Source organism: Lacerta agilis, chromosome Z (genome assembly GCF_009819535.1).
Source record: "Lacerta agilis isolate rLacAgi1 chromosome Z, rLacAgi1.pri, whole genome shotgun sequence".
NCBI lineage: Eukaryota > Metazoa > Chordata > Lepidosauria > Squamata > Lacertidae > Lacerta > Lacerta agilis.
In genome coordinates, this window is record NC_046331.1 from 16,832,832 (window position 1) to 16,854,514 (window position 21,683).

A 21,683-nucleotide genomic window follows, 5' to 3' on the forward strand; every position below is an offset into this window, starting at 1 on the left:
AATGGCAGACATTTCTGTAAAAGGAAGGGAGAAAGTGGTTAGCATGACATTAGTGCAAACTGCTGGGGACTGGTCCTGTTTTGTTTTGTGTTTGTGGTAGAGGTGATGTCCCACCAACTCTCCAGCAAAAGCGTCCTTGTGTATTATTCTTCTTCTTTGCCAGTCATAGCTTGCATGTTCTGTTTTCAGTGAGGGCAATACATCACATCCTTCTATACCAAGATGTTGAAGTAGCCCCTTTAAGGTCTTTCTAGAAGCTGGCAGTGACCCTAGGTGCTGACACCAAAAGAAATCCAATTAAAGGTTTCTCAGTCAAATGCTGGTTTCTTCCTGAGCATGTGATGGAGTGTGGAGGAGAGCTATGCGTGCTGAGCCTGCCCCAGGGGAGATCCATGCCAAGCTTGACAGGCTTCTGTCCTCTCTCTCTCTCTTTCTCCAGGACGCTCTGGAATCAGCCATGAAACACGGGCTCTGGGGCCACGCTTTGCTGCTGGCCAGCAAGATGGACAGTAGGGCTCACGCAAGAGTGATGACCAGGTAAGAGATAGCTACCTCCATGTGCACTCCCAGCCCTCTTTCCAGTGAACTTCAATACATTTTTAAAACTCTGCTGCCATCACCTGGTTACCCACACCTGTTTTTTACTCATCTCTTGCCTGGAATAAGCCAATAAATGCACTTACCACGATGGGCATATGTTCTCTCTCCGCTGTCAGAGGCAATATGCCGCTGAATACCAGTTTCTGGAAATCGTAGGTAGGGTGAATTGCTGCTGTTTCTTCAGGTCCTGCTTGCAGGCTTCCCGTCAGGAGCATCTGCTTGGCCACAATAAGAAGGCTGGACTACACAGACCATTTGCCCAGTCTAGCAGACTTCTTATGGGTGGCTTTAAAAGGGGATTCGACAAATCAAAGGAGGAGAAGGCTATCAGTGGCTTCTAGCCACAATAGCTTTGTTCTGCCTCCACTCGCAGAAGCAGTATGCCTCTGAATACCAGTTACTGGAAACCACAAGTGGGAAGAGTTGATGTTGTGTTCAGGTTCTACATTTGGGCTTCCCATTAGAGCATCGTGTTGATTCCCTTTGCCTGATCCAGCTGCTGCCGCAGGGCTCTTCTTATGCCTTCAAGGTGCTGTTGAACTCTTCTTAATGTCTCCTTGGAAAGACCTCTGACTTAGTGTGTTCTTGTCTTGTCAGGTTCGCCAACAGCCTCCCAATCAATGACCCCCTGCAGACTGTCTACCAGCTCATGTCCGGGAGGATGCCCGCAGCATCCACAGTGAGTTCTGAGTGAGAGCCTGCCTTGTCCCTGCCGATTGGAGGAGTCCACAATTCCTCACTGGGCAAAGAGCTTTCAGTTTTGTGCATGCTTAAACAGGAATGCACTGTTAAGTGCTCCCTTAGCAGCTATGCACTTTGTGAATTTGTAGTTATTTATTCTTCAACTTTGCAGTGGCTCATCTTATTTTATATCTTTATGCCTCCATTTGCATTAGTCCCAAGGCAGTGTGCAAAACAATTGTAAAAGCAAAACAGTAAAATCACAGTACAGTGTTGTTTTTAATGCAGAAGCAAACTAAAAGGCAGAGGTAAAGACTTAGCAGTGTACTGGAAAATTCATTTATCCTGTCTTTCTTTCCCCACCCCTCTTCTAGTGCTGTGGAGATGAAAAATGGGGAGACTGGAGACCCCACTTGGCAATGGTCCTTTCCAACCTGACAAATAACATGGAGGTGGAGCACAGGACGATCACCACCATGGGCGACACACTTGGTAACAAGCAAATCCCACTGATGGGGTTTGGGGTTGGAGGAAAGAGTTATCAGTCTCTGGGAATAGAGGGCCCCCGGGCCTCAGTTCCCTCCTGCCCCCATTTTAAGGGGTGCCTTTTATATTTTGCCACAGCTTCGAGAGGCCTCCTAGATGCTGCTCACTTCTGCTACCTGATGGCTCAAGTCGGATTCGGAGTCTACACAAAGAAAACAACTAAGCTGGTTCTGATTGGCTCAAACCACAGGTGGGTGGGGAGAAATAGGTTGCTATGAAACCCTAAGTGTAATAAATTTATAACCCACTTTCTAAAGAGGGGTGAGCCTTCACAAAGCAGCATGCAAACACCAAATAACCCACACAAACACAATTTCAAATGCATTGAAGCAGCCCACCCTTCATAATCATCATTAGAAAAATAGCATTAAAGCTGCCCTCCCTGACTCAGGGGTTGTGGTTGTTGTGCAGGAAAGCCTTGCCTTTGTGTACATTTTGACATGCACCTATTGCTGATCCCTGGGCCAGTTGCAGCCTCACTGAGGGACTGTGGCTTGTCTCTCTGCCCCTGTCCCAAGTTTCTAACAGAGGCCAAAGGAGGGCCGTGGCAATCAAATTTGCTGATGGAGCTGTTCAAGGGGTGCCAGAGGGTCTTGAGCCTTCTTCTGCCTCCATATTCTAAATAGCCTTCAATTCAAGTGCCTGTGTCTCATTCACAAAATCCTCTCCTATCCCACTCCCTTCTGTTTACCTTTCAGTTCACCTTTTTCAAAGTTCTCCACCAATGAAGCCATCCGAAGGACAGAAGCCTATGAATATGCGCAGTCCCTGGGGACACAGCCATGCTCGTTGCCTAATTTCCAGGTTTGGGGCGCTTCCTGTCTTCTCAGTCTCCTGGGTGATGGCTGCTCTTTGTCCCCTTGTTGTTTTGCAGTGGTTGCAAATGCTTGACAGCTGTTGTCCCCATCCACTTTGCTTATAATGTGCAACACAGCTCAAGTTCTGAGAAAGCATGGAAAAGGAGCACCTTGCCCCTGCAGTTCAGCAGCCTTTCTTGGGAATGTGTATTGGAGGAAGCTCCTTTTTGGCTTGTGTGTGCTGGGGGCGGTGGCAACCCCCAGCCCCAGCCCGCTCTCTGGGCCACACAGTTTCAGGGCAGGAGAGGGAGGGGAAGGAAAAGCAAAAGATGTGAGTGGCCACAGAAGCTGGGAAAGGAGGGTTGAAGGTCAGATGCATGGAGCTGTGGAGATCAAATCATTTTTTAATACCATCACAGACTTACTAAGACAAAAAAAACCAAAAATTCCATCCAGTAGCACCTTAGAGACCAACTAAGCTTGTTCTTGGTATGAGCTTTCGTGTGCATGCACAGACCAACACGGTTACCTACCTGTAACTCACTAAAACAAGAGCACCCACAGGATAAATTTGAGCATGAAAACATCTGCTTGCTTAAAATGCAATGTAATACAAAGAATTTAGCAAAAGATAGAAACATAAGATAAAAAATTGCAGTTAAAATGAGAGCATCACCTTAGAATCCTAGAATTGTAGAGTTGGAAGGGACCACAGGGGTCATATAGTCCGCCGCCCCCTGCCTTGCAATGCAGGAATCTTTTTGCCCAGCGTGGGGCTCAAACCCAACAACCTTGAGATTGAAAGTCTCATGCTCTGCCGACTGAGCTATCCCTCAGATCTTGAGAGACTTTTGAGCAGAGGAAGAGGAACTTGGCCACTAAGCCTGTTCTTTAACACCTGCTGAAAATATTTCTGTTTTGCCAGCCCTACATGGGCAGTTAAGAAGACATCCTTCCACAACTGTTAATTGCTGTCTAATTTCTAACCCTTTTAATGGCTTTTATTTCAAGGTTTTAAGGTTTTATTGTTGTGACCCGTTTTCATTTTTTTAATGACACACTGATCATACAAATATCTTTCTTAATGAACTTGCTTGCATCAGCCGAAAGCTATTCCAGGCATGATCCTGGTGTCCTCGAAGGGTTTTCCTCATAAGGGGGCAAAGTCCCCTGTTCCATTCCTCTCTATGAAGGTTACATGACCCAGACATCAGCTGTTGAGAAGAGTCTGGAATGAACGCCAGGGCAGGGGCTGGGCACTAGGCACCTTGTAGGTTTGGGCTGCTTGAGAAGAAATGACAGCTCTGAGGTTCTGCAACATTGACGCTGCTTGTGCAACCAGCATGTCTAGGCCGGGCACCCTCATGCTTTTAACGCTGCTGCTGCTGGTGTTGTCAAGGCCATGCTCCCAAATTACCTAAGATTCAAAATCCTCTTTCTTACAGGTTTTTAAGTTTATCTACGCCTGTCGACTGGCCGAAGTGGGGCTGGCCGCACAGGCCTTCCATTACTGTGAAGTGATTTCCAAAGCCATCCTCAAGAACCCCTGTTACTATTCCCCGGTCCTGATTAGTCAGCTGATTCAGGTACAGTATATTCAGGGCAGGGGGAGGTTCAGCTGCCTTTTTCCAGTGCTGTGTGTCTTGGTTGAGGTAGGCCCCTCTGAATGCAACACACAGCCCTCTCCAATGTTTCTATGCGCAATTAGTCCCTGGATATCTTCAGAGTGCAGTTGAGAGGGAAACATAAAGTTAGAAATGACTGCAGTCCATGCTTGAATGCAGTATATATTCTGGACTTGTCCCAAAACTTAGAACATTCTGGGAAGATACAGCAATGAAAATTTAAGTAATACCTGATTATAATTTATGTATGGATCGTCAGATTTTGCTATTCAGAAATGTTTAAGAAACTGTACTAATGGAGAACAGGGAATTGATTCAACATCTCTTACCTGCTGCCAGAATTATTATCTGTCATGACTGGGGAGGAAATGAGAACACCATCCATGAGGAATGGATAACTAAAATCTGGGACACAGTTAACATAGTTAAGCTCACATATATAGTGAGAACCAGAGAGTGCAGACTACAAGATAGTGTCTTCATCAGGAAATGGAGTCTTTTTATAATGTACTGAAGTAATAAGCTACAGGAGAATGTTAACCCATTTCTGTTACTTGAAACTTTGTGATGTTAATTTATTATGTTGGATTTTAGTATGTAAATTTATTCCTACATGTTTAGCTATCCCGTTCTACTTTTGTCTTGTTTTGTTTTATTTGGCATCTGCTACTATACTTTGTTATGTATTACTATAAATAAATATATGTAAACCTTTAAAAAAGTGGTTGCAGTCGCCTGCCCCAACAGAGCAGTCCCAGAAGCCCCCTCCTCTCTGTCCTCCTATGACTATTTCCAGTGGTTCTGCTTCACAGATCTCCCCTCGATTGCGGCTCTTTGACCCTCAGATAAGGGAGAAACCTGAGCAGGAATTTTTTGATGAGCCCGATTGGTTGATACAACTTCGAAGCTTAGATGGGCAGATCAAGGTGAGTATGCTGTCCTCCCATAAGTTAAGTGCATGAGATTCCCAAGCATGTTCATTCAATCATGTGTAGCCCTGCTTTGTTCAGTATGAACAGAAGTGAGCTAAGGGTTTTGGCTGAAAACCTTGCCCTTATTTTAAAGAGTTATACCTCATGTTGCTCAGGAATACTAAGAAGAAGGGAGAAAAACCAGTGCAGTTTTGAAATCAGTTTTGAAAGGTTCAGTCCACCATCTCGATTCAAAATGGCATCCTAGGGTCTCCAGACATAGACCAAAATTTGCTCCTTGATCTCAAGAACCATTGTACAAAAGAAAGAGAACCCTGTCTGTAACCCTGAAGGGATCCATTGCCACGCAGTGTAGACAATATTGAGCTAGATGGGCTTTGACTCCTTGTAAGGCAGCGACCTGTGCTCCTCTCTCTCTCTGACTAAGGGATGGAGGTCACAGAGGGGCCTTTAACCTAGAAACTTTTTGCAGTGGTGGTCTTGGGCCTAGCAAAGGGAAATATGTGGTTATGTCTGTCAGTCAACAGCAGCCATCTTTGATTTCTTCTTCTCCCAGGAGGGCGGGATTGCTTACAGCGCAGGAAGATCCACACCTCAGCAATATGCCTGCAGCACACCAAGCTCTGAACTGGACCATGTCAGTCAAAGCGAGGGGATGGGGGCTGGCCATGAGATGCTATCTGGCTCTGACAACCCACTCCTGGCCTCCTTGCTTCCTGGCACAGGTCACCCTGTGCAGCCAAGTGTCCAGCTGATGCCTTCCGGTAGGTGTTCCTTGCCATTGTTTCATGGGGCAGGGGGAGGTCAGAGATGGGCCAGGGAACTGTGGGGTGGGAACCATTTGTCAGCAGTGTCCACTGTTGGAATGTGGTGATGGGCTCCCCAGGACTCTTCGTGCTCCCAGTTTAAGGCCTTGTTGTGTTTGGTGTTAAGTACATCAGAGGAACTCTGATGGGTCATGCCAGTGGCCTAACAAGTCCAGCTTCCTCTCCTCACAGTGGCCACCCAGATGCTGCAGTGGGAAGCCCACAAGCAAGAGCCGGGTGCAGTTGCTGCTTCCAACTGTGAAGGCAGAACATGGCCATTGTGGCTAGTAGCCACTGCTAGCCTTCTCCTCCTCTGTGCCAGTGGTCATCACTTGGTTGGAGATCCAGCTTGCTCTTTTTGGTTAAGATGTCTCAAGGCACACAGGCTGCCTAGGTGGAGCTTGTTTCCACAATCCCTGCAGTTCATTGATGGTAGGTTTGACCTGCCAGCAGCCACTGAGCTGCTTCTGGCCATGCAAATTGACCCAAATACATTCTCATCCATCAAAGAGGGGTGGAATATTCTTTGGATTGATAGTGAACCGTGCTAGCTCCAGTCTGTTGTGGGTTACAAATATCCTGGATGTCCATTTATCTTCTTTGTCACTCCCTCCATAGCTCCCCAGGCCATCCTTGACGGCTCAGTCACCGCGGCACCTTCTTCCTATTCAGAGACTACTGGCCATACGCCTTTCTACCCTGCGGCTCCTCCTCCTACAGGGCCAGGACCCAGCTATGCCCATGCCTATGTTGCCGAGCAGAACCCTCCGTACCCTGTGATGGGGGTGGTGCCACAAACAGGCCCATCTTCTCAAGCAAATGAGCTTCAGCTACAGGAACAGCTCAACCAGGATGCAGGTTTGTCCTGGCATTATGGCAGGGACGGGGAGTGGCAGAAAGGGGCCTCTCTGCTTTTTTCCCATTCTTGGAGAGCTGCACATGTGTTTCAAAGGTCCCCATCACTTGCTTGTGTCCTGCATTGCAAAATTGTGGTCACATTGGGGAATGCCTTACAACATGGAACATCCACACCAAAATATCATAAGAACGCAAGAAGAAACCAGCCAGATGATCAGTGTTCTGAACCGCAGGCCCAAAGGAGGGCTTGTAGGAGTGGTTGGGTGCAGGGACACTAAAGAAGAATGTGAAAAACATCAGAATGGGCAGTTCTAGAGAAGATGTAGACTTAACAGCAAAGCAGCCTGCCAGTTCTCCTAGCCTTTGCAGATGCAGGATGGACAACATAGCAAGCGGATGGCCTGTCCACACCCAAGCAAACATGCATACATTCTTCATAAACAAAGCAGCATATGTCATTTCACCTGACTAGATGAGGGCATAGATGGTAAATACCAAAGTCTTAAAGATAGTTGCCCTTTCTGGGCTTAGAGCCCAGCACCCCAAGCCCCACAGATAAGGGTAACATCAAGCATCATTAGCCTATATCAAAGCAAGTGACTGTAAACATGTGAGCTCATTGCTGCAACAACTACCAATTAATTGTAGGGTTATCTTAACAACCAAGATGGCATTAGCAAAGCTTCTGAAACAATTCACCTTTGATTCAACACAACCAGTAGCCCATCTCATCCAGTATTCTGTTCTCACAGTGGAAAGTTAGATGCCTTTGGGAAAACCCACAAGCAGGATCTGAGCACAGGAGCCCTCTCCCTTCCGGTAGTTTCCAGCAGCTGTTGCTCAGAAGCACGGCTGCCCCCAGCTGTGAAGACAGAGCATCGTGGTCACCCTGGCTAGTGGCCATTCCTAGCTCTCCTCCATGAATTTGTCTAGTCCTCTTTAAAGCATCACCCTCTAGGTTGATGGCCATCACTACCCTGATTTATCCATTGATGCAATCAAATGATGCAATCATTCTTGTGCCTTCTTCCAACCCATCACTTACTCATCCTGACCTTTCTTTCATATCTGCCTCAGGAGTGCAGGGCAGCTCCCAGGAGACTCAAGCTTGGAAGGCCAGACCAGAGCCCAGAGAGGATGACTTCTATGGGAAAATGGCAAGCATGGTATCCATCCTGCTCTTACTCTCTTTTTTAATGTTTTGTTTCGTTGGGAGCATGTAATGGCCATTAATTTGGAGCCAAATTCCACCCATGACCCAGTCTGAAAGCTCTGTCCTTCCTTCCTTCCTTTCCAGTTTGTAGCCCAGGTTTGTACAAGGGCCAAGCAAAGAGGCATCTGGAGGTCCGCTTCTGGGTTCTGCTTTTGAATCCATCGCTTGGAAGTGCTATCCTCCCAGCTAGCTGTGTTGACAATGAGTGTGTGGCCATCCTCATCTGGCATACACATAAAAGGGTTGTACCAAACGTTAACCCGATATTCGGAGGAAACCCAGTGAAATAAATGGGACATAACTGATTTAGGCTTATTAATTTCAGTGAGTCTACACTGAGCAAAACTTTGCTGTGTACAGCCCAGGAGAAAAAATGTCTGGTATTGAAGGCGTGCTGTGAATCCCCACCCTTGTTCGTGTGTGCTGTGTGCATGCTCACATGCCAGGGGCATACTGAAGCAGAAGGCAAGCAGAGGGGGCTGCTCATTGGTAGAGTGCCTGCTTTGAATCCCGAAGGTTCAGTCCCTAAAAGCATCTCCAAGTAGGGATGGGAAGGACCTGGGAGACAACACTGAGCTGGATGGACTTGGTATGAGGCAGCTTCTCATGTTCCTAAGACCGTTTGTTTGGCAGAGCAGCCCCCTCTGTTTTAGGAGTGTGGGCTGGATTTTCTGGACACCCCCCCCCCCAGGATAATCTAATTCTCCTTTCCACATAGTCATACTGAAGAGCAGCCAAGAGCAGAGGAGCCAGGTGGTCAAGGGGGGAGTCCAGTAAAGAGCTGCTACAGGCATGGAGCTCCTATAGTCTTCTGGATATTGCTGAACTGTTGTTATAAATATTAATTACCCGCCCTTCACCCTAAGGTCCTTGGGTGGGTTGCAACTTTAAAACACTATATTAAAAGCAGTTTGAAGCAACTGAAAACTTGCAACTCCCATCATCACACTTGGCCACATTTGCTGAGGCTAATGGGAGTTGTAGTAGTTGTAGTTCATCAATATCCAGAGGGCCAAAGGCTCCCCACTCCCAACCTGTTGTATAAGGCTCACCATACAACCTTTGCCTTCCCACTTAACAAGCTCAACCTGTGGCTGAAGAATGTGCTGGTCTGTCTGACTCTGCATCCGCTGTTAGTAGGTTGGCTTAGCTTGCTTGTTGAAGTACTGGCTTTGTGTCTAAGCAGGGCTCGGGCCGACGATCCAGATCCACCTCCCAGTCTTCAGTCCATATGGTATGCCATGCGCAGACTCCCTACCTCTGACACACTCTCTCTCTCTCTCTCTCTCTCTCTCTCTCTCTCTCTCTCTCTCTCTCATTCCTCCGTTAAAAAAAAAACCTCACTCTTTTTCACGCCTCCATGCTGCATTGGAACTTTTTCTCTGGCCTGATGAACCTTGGGTTTTGTCCAGCTAAGTCCTACTCAAGAGGAGACCCACTGAAACTCTCGATCCAAAGTTAACAATGCTGATTAACCAAAGTTAGTCAACATCCACCCATCCATCTACAGTGGTACCTTGGGTTACAAACACTTTGGTTACAGACTCCGCCAACCCAAAAGTAGTACCTCGGATTAAGAACTTTGCCCCAGGATGAGAACAGAAATCGTGCAGCAGTGGCACAGCAGCAGCGGGAGGCCCCATTAGCTAAAGTGGTACCTCTGGTTAAGAACAGTTTCAGGTTAAGAATGGAACTCTGGAACAAATTAAGTTTACTGTATTTCAGCGGATCTGCTCTTGAGTCAGACTAACAGGACCCACAACCCCTCTTGGCACCTACTGAAGCTTCCTTCTCTTTTGAGGTTGGAAAGTTATCCTGGTTCCTTTTGTAATGACTGCAGGGCTTCGGAGCGCGATCCCGGACCACCTCAGAATCCTCTGTGCACTCTGTTGGGCGCGAGAGGCGGAACTCTGCGGCCAAGCAGCCCTCCCCACCCCCACCTGCCATCCCAGAAGGGAAGCCAAGCAAAAAAGAGCCTGAGCCTCGGAAGGTATGCCAGCATTCAAGGTAAAAGTAGCAGCTTCATCTCTGCCCCCAGCTTTTCCAATTGGCTGGGTTTGTTGGGGGCAGGGCTATTTTACTTAAGCTTGGCCATTGTCTTTGCCCTCTTGCAAGACTTAGCTTTTTTAAATTTCCCCCACAGAGTGGAGCAACGTGGCTTGGCTGGCTGATGGGAAAAGGCAAGAACGAAGCTCACCTCCCTGATGATAAGAACAAATCAGTAGGTCTACCCTGAATCCCAGTGGTTGTGAATCCTTAAGGCAGCCTTTCTCAACCTTGGGCCCCCAGATGTTTTTGGCCTACAACTCCCATCATCCCTGACCACTGGTCCTGCTACCTAGGGATGATGGGAGTTGTGGGCCAAAAACATCTGGGGACCCAAGGTTGAGAAAGGCTGCCTTAAGTGAACATCTGCACAGCCTGCCTGGTTTGCCTCCTAACCAGTTCCTATGTGTTCACCTAGATTGTCTGGGATGAAAAGAAACAGCGGTGGGTCAACTTGGATGAACCGGAGGAAGAGGTAAATGCTGGACAGAGCTGCAGTTCCCAGAGTTCCCTGTAAAGAGAGATTGACTGTTCAACCATTTTGGAAGCTGTAGCTTTGCGAGGGGGCTAAGGGGGTCTCCCAGCAACCCTCGGCACCCTGAATGAATTCTCAAAATTCTTTGGGAGTAGCCGTGACTGTCCAAAGTGGTATCACAGTGCATGATGTGAATGTGACAGATAGTCTGGGGTCAAGCAAAGAGCTGAGTTTGGTTCCTTTCCTTTCCTAATGCACCTGCCCCAGGGGGTGGCCTTGGTTTCAAGGGTCTGTTTTCCTCCTATTTCCAGAGCAAGCCACCACCTCCACCTCCTTCAGGGTTCCCTCAGGTCCCTCAAGCAGTTCCCTCTGGATCAGGAGGACCTCCCAACAGCACCATAAACATGTTCTCCAGGAAAGCAGGTAACTGTTCAGATGTGAGGACATTAATAGCATGTACAATAGACGTGTGTGTTTGTTTGAGTCCTTGGCAGAGGATTCCATCTTTGCCAGTCGTTATAGATGCAAGAAGCTGCATGTCAGGTCTGTTACCCTTACACAAAATTATGTGTGAAACAAATAATTACTAGGTAGGGGTTAGGCAGAGGAGAGTGTGTGTGTGTGTAATTATTTGGCAATTATTAACAATAATCCACAGATCTACAATATTTCCTATTTTAAAAACCTCGCATGCCTAAAAACCTACTTGAATCTACTCTCAAGAGTAGGCAGTTACTTTCCTGACAATATTGTATAAGGGGCAACCAATTTCCCCAGATTTTATTTCCATATTCACTTGCAATTCTTGTTTTTGTTTAAGCAGTTATTGTTGGCCATTATGGCCAAAGGCCATTAAAAAAAATACTTGGTTTGTTGTTTTTTCAGTATAAAGTGAGTAGTTTTAAAAACAGTTAAAAACAACAACATAGGAATTGAAAGTAATACAGCAAAGGTGGCTTCCTAACATCAAGGTGCTGCCACACTGAAAAATTGGTTCTTTGCAAGTGTGGAATGACTATTATGCGGCTATTCTACTGGCACGTGTTGTTCTCTGCACTTCACACTCCCAGTGTTAGTGAGCAGCAGCTTGAATCCAGCTGTCCTGCTTAGAATAAAAGAAAATTCATTCATTTATTTATTTTATTTATATGCCACCTTTTCCTCCCAAGGAGCTCAAGACAGTATATATAATTCTCTTCCTTCTCTGTTTTTAATCCTAATTACATTAGACTGATAGGTAGTGACTGTGACCCACGGTCACACCTATTGAGCTTTATAGCCGAGTGGGGATTCAAACCCACGTCTATCCTAGGCCTTAATCCAACACACTTAACTGCTACATCGTGCTGGCTCTCTGAATGAATGGACCTAAGTTAATAATGTCCATTAGTTTTAATGGGTTTGCTTGGACCCATGCTAATGTGATTGTGACTATTTTTGGAGGGTGCTCTTGCTTCCTGGTTGCCCTCACTCACTCACCCACCCACTCCCTGATCTCTACCTTCAGACTCCATCACTGCATGGTGATAAGCTTTCCTCCTTGCCTCTTTCCAGCAGGAAGCAGAGCCCGGTATGTCGACATCCTGAACCCTGGTGGGGCCAAGTCACCCAGTGGTGGTGCTGCACCCCCTGCTCCATCAGACCTCTTTGCTCCCCTGGCCCCCATGCCCATCGCAGCAAACCTCTTTGTCCCAAACTCAGGTGAGTCGAGCCTGGAGAGGCCTCTCCCTGCCACAGCCCACCTCCTCTGCCTCCCTCACTTCCTCATGTATAACTGTTTGAGGGTCAGTCTTCTTCCTCTCGTTTGGCCTCTTGTTCTTTAAGGAAAGGAGGAAATAAAAGTTTCATTAGTTTTCACAGTCTTCATGGGAACTGCCATTTGGTGGGTGGATTCGCCAGCAGCTATAAGTATTTCTCGCTCTCTTTAGGTGTCTTGGTTTTAATAATAATAATAATAATAATAATACTAAGTGGGATTTTGGAGGTTGGACTAGATGACCCTTGTAAATCCCTTCCAACCCTACAATTCTTTGGTTCTTCCTTGAAATTTGAAATTTCCTGTACCAGTTAACTTGATGTTTGAACAGCCAGCACTAGAGAATATATTCCCCAACTGATCAATAGATCTAAAAGAGTAACAGCCAAGGTGCTAAATAAACATGTTTCTACAACATAAAAATGAAAATATTAAAAAACATATTTAGAGTAGAGTATTCAATATGAAGCAAACAATCTTTTATGGCTTCATAACTCTGAAATGTAGACACTGTGTAGAACATCCCATTAACAAACAGCAATTAGTCTCCCCCCTACCCCCATTCAGTTTAGAGGGGGGAACTTTTTGTCACAGACAGCTGTTTTCTGGCAAATCATGAAAAGCTCTAAAGCGCAGATGTGGCTAATTTGTTTCCCTCCAAACAACGTTGGACTCAAACTCTCATCAGCCCCTGAGTCAGCATGGCTGACAATCATGGATGATGGGAGTTGTAGTCCAGCAGCAGGTGGAAGGTCTACTTGCTAGTCCCACCTGCTCTCAGGAGCAAAGAGGAGTTCTCCTTTGCTTGTGGTCTTTCCTCCTTGGAAAATTGGCTGCTCAGTCTTGGCCTCTCCCATGCGCAGCTTTGGGTGCAACAACACCATGTGCCCCAATCACCCTGTCTGAAGAGATACAAAGTTTGTTTTGTGTTCTAACTTGGGGTCTCTCCCCTGCAGTTCCAGAGGATCAGCTGCCTTTGGAGGAGAAAGAGGCGGGAGGGCAGCTGGCGCCAGGAAGCCAGAGCAACCCTGGAGTGGCTGCAGAACCCTCAGTAAGTTGGATGTGCAGTGTTAACATGTTCTCAGAGAATCTTAAGACTGCCTGTGGCTACTAACTTGATGGATATGTTCTTCCTCCAATGCTGGAGGGCAGTGTGCCTCTGAATCAGACCACACACGTGGGGGTAGTGCTGCTGTTGTGCTCAGGTCCTTCCTGTGGCATAATAGGCATCTGGTTTGTCACTGGGAGAACAGGAGGCTGGACCAGATGGGCCCACTTTGGCCTGATCCAGCATGCCGCTTATAAGTCTTTAGGAGGTTACACAACCCTTGTTGGGGACTGATATGGATTTGTCCCATAGCAGGATTTCTGTTTTAAGGAAAGAATTTTGTGAAATACCTATTTTTTTCAAAAGCCTATTGATCTTTGGATTGTTGGTAGCATTTTGCTGGGCCTTTAGGGTCCCATTCCCTGGTTTGTTCCGCCACCAAATTCTGCTTCTTTGTTTTTCTCCCTGGAGTACTTAAATTCTGCCGTGTTGCCGTCTGGCTCTGAGCTCCCTCCCTCCAATGCAGAGGACTCCCAGCCTGGAGAGGTAGGTCTGCATGGCCAAGTGGCGGGAGGGGGGCACCTCTACAGGAAGTCCTAAAACCCTTAGATAAAGGGACAGCAGCAGCAGGTAACTGAGTCATGAGCAGATTTGCCCCTGAAGTTTTGTGTTACCTCCAAAATCAGAACCAGGAGTAGTCAGCAGAGGCTTTTCAGATCTGTTTTAGCATTTGGAGGTAGTCATGCTTCTGAAATCCAGTTGCTCGAAATAGCAGGAAGGGAGAGTGTTCTTGTGCTCAAATCCTGCTCTTGAACTTCTATTTGGGGCATCTGGGTGGCCACTGTGTGAACAAGAGGCTGGACTAAATGCCACACCTTTGGTCTGTTCCAGCAGGCTCTTCTTACGTTCTTTCAGGCTGGGCAGAGGGTGGGTGTGGGAGACGCTAATTTAACAGGTCTCTGCACAAAACATTTTAAAAGAACAAAGGAGGCTGCCTTATACCAAGTCATATCATTGGCTCAGTATTGTCTACACTGACTGGCAGTGACTCTCCAGGGTTTTCTTACAAGGAGGGACATTTCCAGCCCTGCCTGGAGAAGCCACGGGGGCCTGTACCTGGGACCTTCTGCATGAAAAGCAGTTGCTCTGCCACTGAGCTGTGGCCTTTCCCCACAGGAAGGAGGTTGTAGAGGAAGTTTCTTTTTTATGTGAAAAGGCAGAGTGGTGGATTCTCCTCTTTCCCCCTCTGTGCATGTGTGTGATTTATCATATTAAATGTCATGTAGATGCATAACCGTAACTCCACTAGATTTACAAATCGTATGCAGGCAACATTAACAGCTGCATCTTGGGCTTGTTTAACCAAAGGAGTTACTCTCCTGCCCTTTTATTTCTTATTTCGGCAATTTAAGCTAACTTACCTCCTTTTGTAATTCATATCATTTAACCGTTGGTGCTGGAAGGTCCTTTCCCCACCCCATTTATTGAAAATAGGAGAACAGAAAGCTTGAGGCAGAAGCCTGCATGATGACTTTTTGATTCCCTTTTTTGTGTGTGTGGTGTGTGTGTGTGTTGTGTTTTTGCTGTTTTGTAGCTTTCGCGCTCTAGCTCAATGAGCTCATTATCACGTGAAGTAAGCCAGCATTTTAATCAGGTACATTTGGCTGGCCACCCTTCCTTAACCCTGGCTCTCTCCCTCTTTGAGTTCTCTCCTCATCCCTCCCTCCCTCCTCCCCCTCTCTCTCCCCTTTCCCTCCCTCCCTCCCCTCTTTTATGTTTGCTTTACTTTTTAATACACATATTCTCCTACCTGCATTTCATGGGACTAACATGAGGCCACGAAGATGAAGTATTCCTCCTTGCCTTTAGAGAGTCACAGTTGTGATCCAAGTTTAGCTGGGCTCCTTCCTCTCTCTTAGCAATCCTTTGAGAATTTTGACTGCATTGGGCTTTCCACCTCTTTTTTGTGGGGGATGGACACAACTTACTTAGTCTTTGCTGGAAGAAATAACTCAGGACTGAGAGCTGGGTTTATTCCAGTCCCCAAAATATGATGGTGACCCCCCCCCTACTTATTTGTTGGAATGCTTGGACCAGCCTTCCCCAACCAGAAGCATTGAACTACAGCTTAAAGGAAAGGCTGGTTTAGACAGTGATTTGATTTGAATCTTCAGGGCATTGTACTTTAAACAGGAAAAGCATAAAGATAAACTTGACGAATCTTTAAAGCTTAACACAAAGAACATTGAAACCAATGTAACAAAGACTCAAGAGCAGCATTGAAGAATCCAGCAATTTAAACTCTCTTCATGTCAAACACTCAGATATGAGTTTTTACTGCCATTCAAATACTATTGCAGAGGCTTCCTCTTACCTGGTGCCTTCCAGAAGTTGCTGGACTACAACGTCTATGGTCCATAACAGTGGGTGGGCATGATGGCAGTTGTAGTCCTACAACCTCTGAAGTGGAGTTAACACCATAATGCTGAAGGCTATTGTACAAGGGGCGTGATACTTGGGGACCTGGAGCATGCGCCATCCCCAAGTGGACATGTTGCTGTTCTTCTTAAAAATAATTCTCTCTCTCTGCAAGTCCTTGATTCCCTGGGCAAAAGAGGGAATGTGGCACACCAAGGTTTTTACAGCCACTGCATGGTGGTGCATCAGATGCAACCAAAAGTGCTCTGGTCCCTGTGTGATGCTTTGCAGGGGAGGTGTTTACCTGAGGAGAGCCAGGCTGGAGATCCCGCCCATAGGGCCAAGAAGTCACTAGCCGCCTCTGTGTGGTGGTTTGTTTCGAAAATTTATAAACAGAACAGGCACTGTTACAGTTGCCACATAATACCCATTTCCCATTTGTAAGAACTTGAATCTCCTAGTCTGGTAGCACCAATGCACTTTGGAACCCCCTGCCTATTGATGTCAGGCCTTTCCTGTACTCTTCAGCACTTGCTAAAACATTCTTGTTTAGATAAGCCTGCCCAGATGTTTAGAAAGTTGGTGCAAGTTTTAATCTATTTTTAGTCTACTGCTATTTTTACATTTTTGAAATTCCTAAATCGTTACTGTAAATTCTTCTTAGTAGTAATTTTATTATTTTATTTTATTTTTGGTAAACAGCTTTGAAGTTTTCTTTTGGATTTGCGGGCACGATCTGGTTGCGACATATGTCACCCCATTGGTCACCAGGGTTTTCTTTTTACAATTGAGAGGTGTATAATTTTTAATGAAACAAGCAAACAGGTCTGGATAGTCTTGCTGAAGCAGAAACGTTTTCAGCAGGTGTCTAAAGCAATAGAGCAAGAGGGTGCCTTCCTAACACCAATAAGCAGGGAGTTCCAGAGTTCCTACCACACTAAAAGACTGAATTTTCACAAATGTGGAATGGACGTTGTGGTGCTTCTAACGGTGCAGTTTCTGGAGATCGAAAGGATCTAATAATAGATCTGTCTGGGATAAGGCCTTTTATGTTTGGAGGAGGCTCCAAAGCAGGTTTTCTTCATCTGGGCCTCTTAGCCTTTAAAATGCAAGGAGCACAGAAGTCTTTCCCCCAGCTCTGTGAGGGAGAAGCCAAATGCTTATACTTTCATCTCTGGGGAGTGGGGGCTCCTCTAATAACATGAATTGGGGAGAGTCCACCATGCGTTTCTCAAGCAAGGCATAAGCCTCACTAACGCAGGCTGCTGGCTGGTGCTTCACCAAGCAACTGGCCACCATTAACCCCTTCTGCTCTTCCTCCCGCATGCAAGCAAGTCATTTTGGGTCTGTGCATGTGCCTTGGTTTGACGATGACCCTGCACTGCTGCTGCTGTTGACAACGTGGGGAACTTCTTGAAGCGCCGTGGGGGGGGGGAATGCGTGGGTTTTGTTCTTTTTGTGTGTGTGTCTTGTGTGTTTCCATCCATGTATAACAACAAACTTCTGTTGCTCTGCACCTACTTGGGGGCGCGACAGTGTTATGCAACCTCTTCCTTCCATCTGTCAAGTGCACAAAATGAACTTGGTAAGAAACGGTGATGCCTCTTCTTGTTTGCATCTCACTAATGGAAAGCTATCCTTCTCCTCCTCCACTGCAGCCACCTTCAGGAGCACCCCCAGCCGGCACAGTCCAGTTTTACAACCCTTCCCAGTTTGTGCAGGTAACGTTCATTCTTGGAAACGCACAAAACACACATGTACATGCCCCCTGGTAAGGGAGATCCTCCCTCTTCTGCCCATTCTACAGGTGGAGTTATGAGGGCCACAGAGGAGTTATTGCAAAAAACATCCCATAATTTACATGCTGAGCAAAGCCTATATTCTTTTGGGGGTGGGGTGAGTAAATGGTCAAGAGCAGGGGGTGGCGGGAAACCTTTGGGCCTCCAGGTGTAGGTGGACTACAGCTTGCCTAAGTTGGCTTGGCAAATTCTCCCTAGGTGTTGTGAGTTGGTGTCCTGCAACATTTGGAGGAACCACTGACCAATTGTGTTTCACCTCAGCCCACAGGCTTGCTTGGGGGATGCTTTTGCAAAAGCCTTTCAGCTTTGGGGATTCAGGGTGATTTGGCACAGAATTCCAGGTGCTTTGCTTTTTGAGTTTATATATTCAACTTGGAGTCAAAGGGAAGTAGTTTTCCCATACATTTATGAAAACTTCCCTGGTGTGAACTACCCTGAGACATATGCGTATAGGGTGGTGTACAAATTGAATAAATAAATAAAATGTTCTGTTTGTGGGCTGTTGGGTTTTTTTCTTCTCTTGCATAGGTAGAAATTCAGCTTTGTTTTTTCTTGTCTTTTTCCAGCCTGCTCCAGCTTCAGGAAACTCAAGACATGGCAGAATTGGACAGAGAAAATACCCCACCTTAAAATAGCACCCAGCAAGTCTGTCACCTGGGCCGTCACACATGAATTTAAAAAGAATTTCTCAAAATCCCATGCCATGTACAGAATCTGTCCTCTCTCATATTGAGGGGAAGATTCGTTTTGGTGGCTTTTCCCACTGAGACTCTTGACTTGCATCAGTTATCAAATGCACCCCCTTACGTAAAAGCCAGCTGGAGTGTTCTAACTCCAGAGAGAGAGAAATCCTCAGTAATGAAATGGCTACTCTCTGCTGCAAGAATCAAAAGAAAGGTGGGGAGAAGGCTGTCCCCCCCTTCGGCAGACTTTGATTGGAATCCATATATTCTTCAGTGGTTTCTGAATGCTTTAGGAAAGGGGAACTCTTTCCCAATATTTAGGGGGATATTTGTCACCTTTAACATTGCAGTTTGTGGCCTTACAGGGATTGGGGCACAGTTTTATGCATATAAAACCACCAGCCTGCATTTGTTGCTTATCCTGAAGCATTTAAGATATATTTGGCTGGGATTTTTCTTGACATATTGACCTTTCTCCCACAATACACCTCCTCCCTTTGAGTGGGAGGCAGGAAACATAGCTCATCCAAATAGATATATGTATAATGAATTAAAAAAGGAAAAAGGAAAACTGTGATTTGTAATTAAAAATTAATTGGAAGTGGATTTTCTCTAGTATGTATGTAGTTTGTGTTTAGGCTCCTTCTGCAGCCACTGTATAGTTAAAAAAAACCAACAACTCCCAGAAGCTCTTTATATCATAGATGATGCTGTTCTCTCTCTGGCGATTCCTCTTGAAGTGCAATATCTCTCTCTCTCTCTCTCTCTCTCTCTCTCTCTCTCTCTCTCTCTCTCTCAAACTCTTGGTTATAAATCTCTAAATTAATGCAGTAATGGTTTAAAGGTTGTTGTTTTTTAAGTGGGGGAGGGTCTTTCTCTTACTTCATGATCAGGATCACTGTGGTATTCTATTAAATCAAGCAGATTTTGATTCAGCCAACCATCCCTTTGAGGTAGGCCACACTCACAATCCTCTTAAGCTTGACAGAACCCCAACAGGCGGGAGATTTAAATATTTATTTATGTGCTGGGTTAAGATTTGCTCTGGTAGTGATGAGCCAATTCACTCTCCCACCACAACCAATCATGCTGAAGAGATGAAAGAGTTGGAGGCACTGTTATGCAGTGGTTCAGCTCCTTCCTCCTGCATCATATCCAGAAAGGAGTGGGGAGTGTCTGGACCCCTGGGCACTCACTTGTGGGGTTCCTCAGGTTTCTGTCCTCCCCCATGCTTTTTAACATTGAAACCACTGGTAGAGCTCATCAGGGGGTTTGAGCTGAATGTTCACCAATATGTGGATGATACCTTGCTTTACCTTCTGTTTAAATCAGAACCAGTGAAGGTGGTAAATGTACTATGTGGGTGTCCAGAGGCAGTTGGGGGATGGATGGCAGCTAATGGATTGAGGTTGATTTTCACAAGACAGATTTACTGTTTCTGGGGGACAGAGGGTGGGCAGGTGGGGGGGGGGGGTTCCCCTGGTTCTCAATGGGGTAACTGGGCTCCTTAGATCAGGTGCGCAGCCTGGGAGTCATTTTGGACTCACTGCTGTCCATTGAGACATAGGTCAACTCTGTCCAGGGCAGCCGTCTATCAACTCCATCTGGTACACAGGCTGAGATCCTACCTGCCCGCACACTGTCTTGCCAGAGTGGTACATGCTCTGGTTTTCTCCCGCTTGGACTACTGCAATGTGCTGTACGTAGGGCTACCTTTGAAGGTGATTCGGAAGCTACAACTAATCCAGAACACGGCTGCCAGACTGGTGATAGGGAGCAGCTTCTGGGACCACATAACACTGGTCCTAAATTATATCTACATTGGCTCCTAGTACGTTTCCGAGTACAATTAAAAGTGTTGGTGCTTTAAAGCCCTAAACGGCTTTGTCCCTGCATACCTGAAGGAGCATCTCCACCCCCATCATTCATCCCAGACACAGATCCGGCTCCGAGGGCTTTCTGGTGGTTCCCTCATTGTGAGAAGTGAGGTTAGAGGGAACCAGGCAGAGAGCCTTCTCAGCAGTGGCACCCTCCCTCTGGAATGCTCTTCCATCAGATGTCAAAGAAATAAAAAATTATCTGACTTTTAGAAGACATCTGAAGGCTGCCCTCTATAGGGAATTTTAAATGTTCGATCTTAATTGTGTTTTAATTTGTTGGAAGCCACCCAGAGTATATAAATAATAAATCATGGTTATTATTGATTTACTAATATTGACTCTGGAGTCTGTGGGTTACACCCACATATTTGGAATCTGGAAAGCCTTAAATATATGACGAAGGGATTACTTGTGTTCAGGAGGAATTGTTAACGATCCACTTTCAAGAGCCCTGGACTTTTTGCTGACAGTGTGATGATGGCTGCTTTTTTTTTTTTTAACCTTCCAAGACTTCTCAAATACCTGTGCCCCACTGGCCATTCTCCCCTTTTGTGCAGCTGTCTCTGATTTTGTGTCTTCCCATGTGGACCCGCCAAAACGTGTTCTCAGCTCAAGAGGTTTTCCTTGGCACAGAGAACCTTCTCCCTGTCCTCTCTAAATGTTAGAATCAACACACTGTACATTCTTTAAAAAATAAAATATTTTGTGCTCTGAAGCACGTTTCACAATTTACTTGGCTTGTGGTTATTGGGGGGTCACGCAGAATAACTGGGGTTCTCAAAATATATCTCTTCCAAAGGTGAGGCGCTGGTCACAACAACAGAAGACCCTACCATGCTCCACAGTAAAACCATAGGCATCTCCCCCCTCACCACCATGTTTTAAATAATGATAATAATGGAGCTGGAAAACTAGGATTGCTGCCTGCTCAGAGCAGACCTACTGAAATCAATGCACTGCCATTAGTCATGTCCAATCAGGTTCAGTGGATCTGCTCTTGAGTAGAGCTAACAGTGGATACAGCCAGCTGGAGCTTGCGGCTCCATCTCAGCCTTACCTACCTCACAGGGTCATTGTGAAGATCGAAGTGGGAGAGGGAGACCTTTGTTTGCTGCCATCAATTCATGGGTGGGTGGGGGAGTTGGAACATAAATGTAATTGAATAAAGCTGTGAATTTGAGAGGAGCAGGAGGTGTTATTGGACTACAACTCCCATCATGCCTGGCCATTGGATATGTTCTCAGGGGCTGATGGGAGTTGGAGTCCAATAATCTCAGGAGGGCCACAGTGGTGATCCTGCTTTTAAAGCCTTTCAGCCCACGGCTGCAGTATGGGACTAACGTAGGGATCCCTCACACAATGTACCACGGATAAAGAACGTTCAGAAAGTGGTGCCATACCATATGAAGTAGTACTACTATTGTTGCCGTTGTTTCATAGATAGAAAGGCAGTATCCATTTATTTTAAAGTAGTAAAAGCCCTCGTCGTCGTGGTCCGTGGTGGGGAAGACACCCCCTCC

The 21,683-nt window shown here is 46.2% G+C and overlaps 1 protein-coding gene across 7 annotated transcripts in view; it reads left to right on the plus strand.

Moving 5' to 3' along the window:
- The window catches only part of SEC16A (SEC16 homolog A, endoplasmic reticulum export factor), a 35,416-nt gene extending 16,469 nt beyond the window's left edge, over positions 1-18,947 (plus strand). The window contains exons 12-32 of one of the 7 annotated variants that reach the window (XM_033138087.1): positions 440-537; positions 1,198-1,279; positions 1,656-1,773; positions 1,906-2,017; positions 2,526-2,631; positions 4,070-4,210; positions 5,062-5,175; positions 5,738-5,945; positions 6,606-6,845; positions 7,923-8,011; positions 9,242-9,292; positions 9,899-10,048; positions 10,202-10,279; positions 10,523-10,579; positions 10,891-11,002; positions 12,134-12,280; positions 13,292-13,386; positions 13,855-13,929; positions 14,978-15,037; positions 17,460-17,522; positions 18,167-18,947. In XM_033138087.1, the coding sequence (XP_032993978.1) occupies positions 440-537; positions 1,198-1,279; positions 1,656-1,773; positions 1,906-2,017; positions 2,526-2,631; positions 4,070-4,210; positions 5,062-5,175; positions 5,738-5,945; positions 6,606-6,845; positions 7,923-8,011; positions 9,242-9,292; positions 9,899-10,048; positions 10,202-10,279; positions 10,523-10,579; positions 10,891-11,002; positions 12,134-12,280; positions 13,292-13,386; positions 13,855-13,929; positions 14,978-15,037; positions 17,460-17,522; positions 18,167-18,235 (2,265 nt within the window). In that variant the 3' untranslated portion in view covers positions 18,236-18,947. Of the gene's footprint in view, positions 1-439; positions 538-1,197; positions 1,280-1,655; positions 1,774-1,905; positions 2,018-2,525; positions 2,632-4,069; positions 4,211-5,061; positions 5,176-5,737; positions 5,946-6,605; positions 6,846-7,922; positions 8,012-9,241; positions 9,293-9,898; positions 10,066-10,201; positions 10,280-10,522; positions 10,580-10,890; positions 11,003-12,133; positions 12,281-13,291; positions 13,387-13,854; positions 13,930-14,977; positions 15,038-17,459; positions 17,523-18,166 lie in introns of those variants that run through there. The other 6 variants (XM_033138088.1, XM_033138090.1, XM_033138091.1 and 3 more) reach the window with 6 other exon arrangements.
- The last annotated feature ends 2,736 nt before the right edge of the window (positions 18,948-21,683 follow it).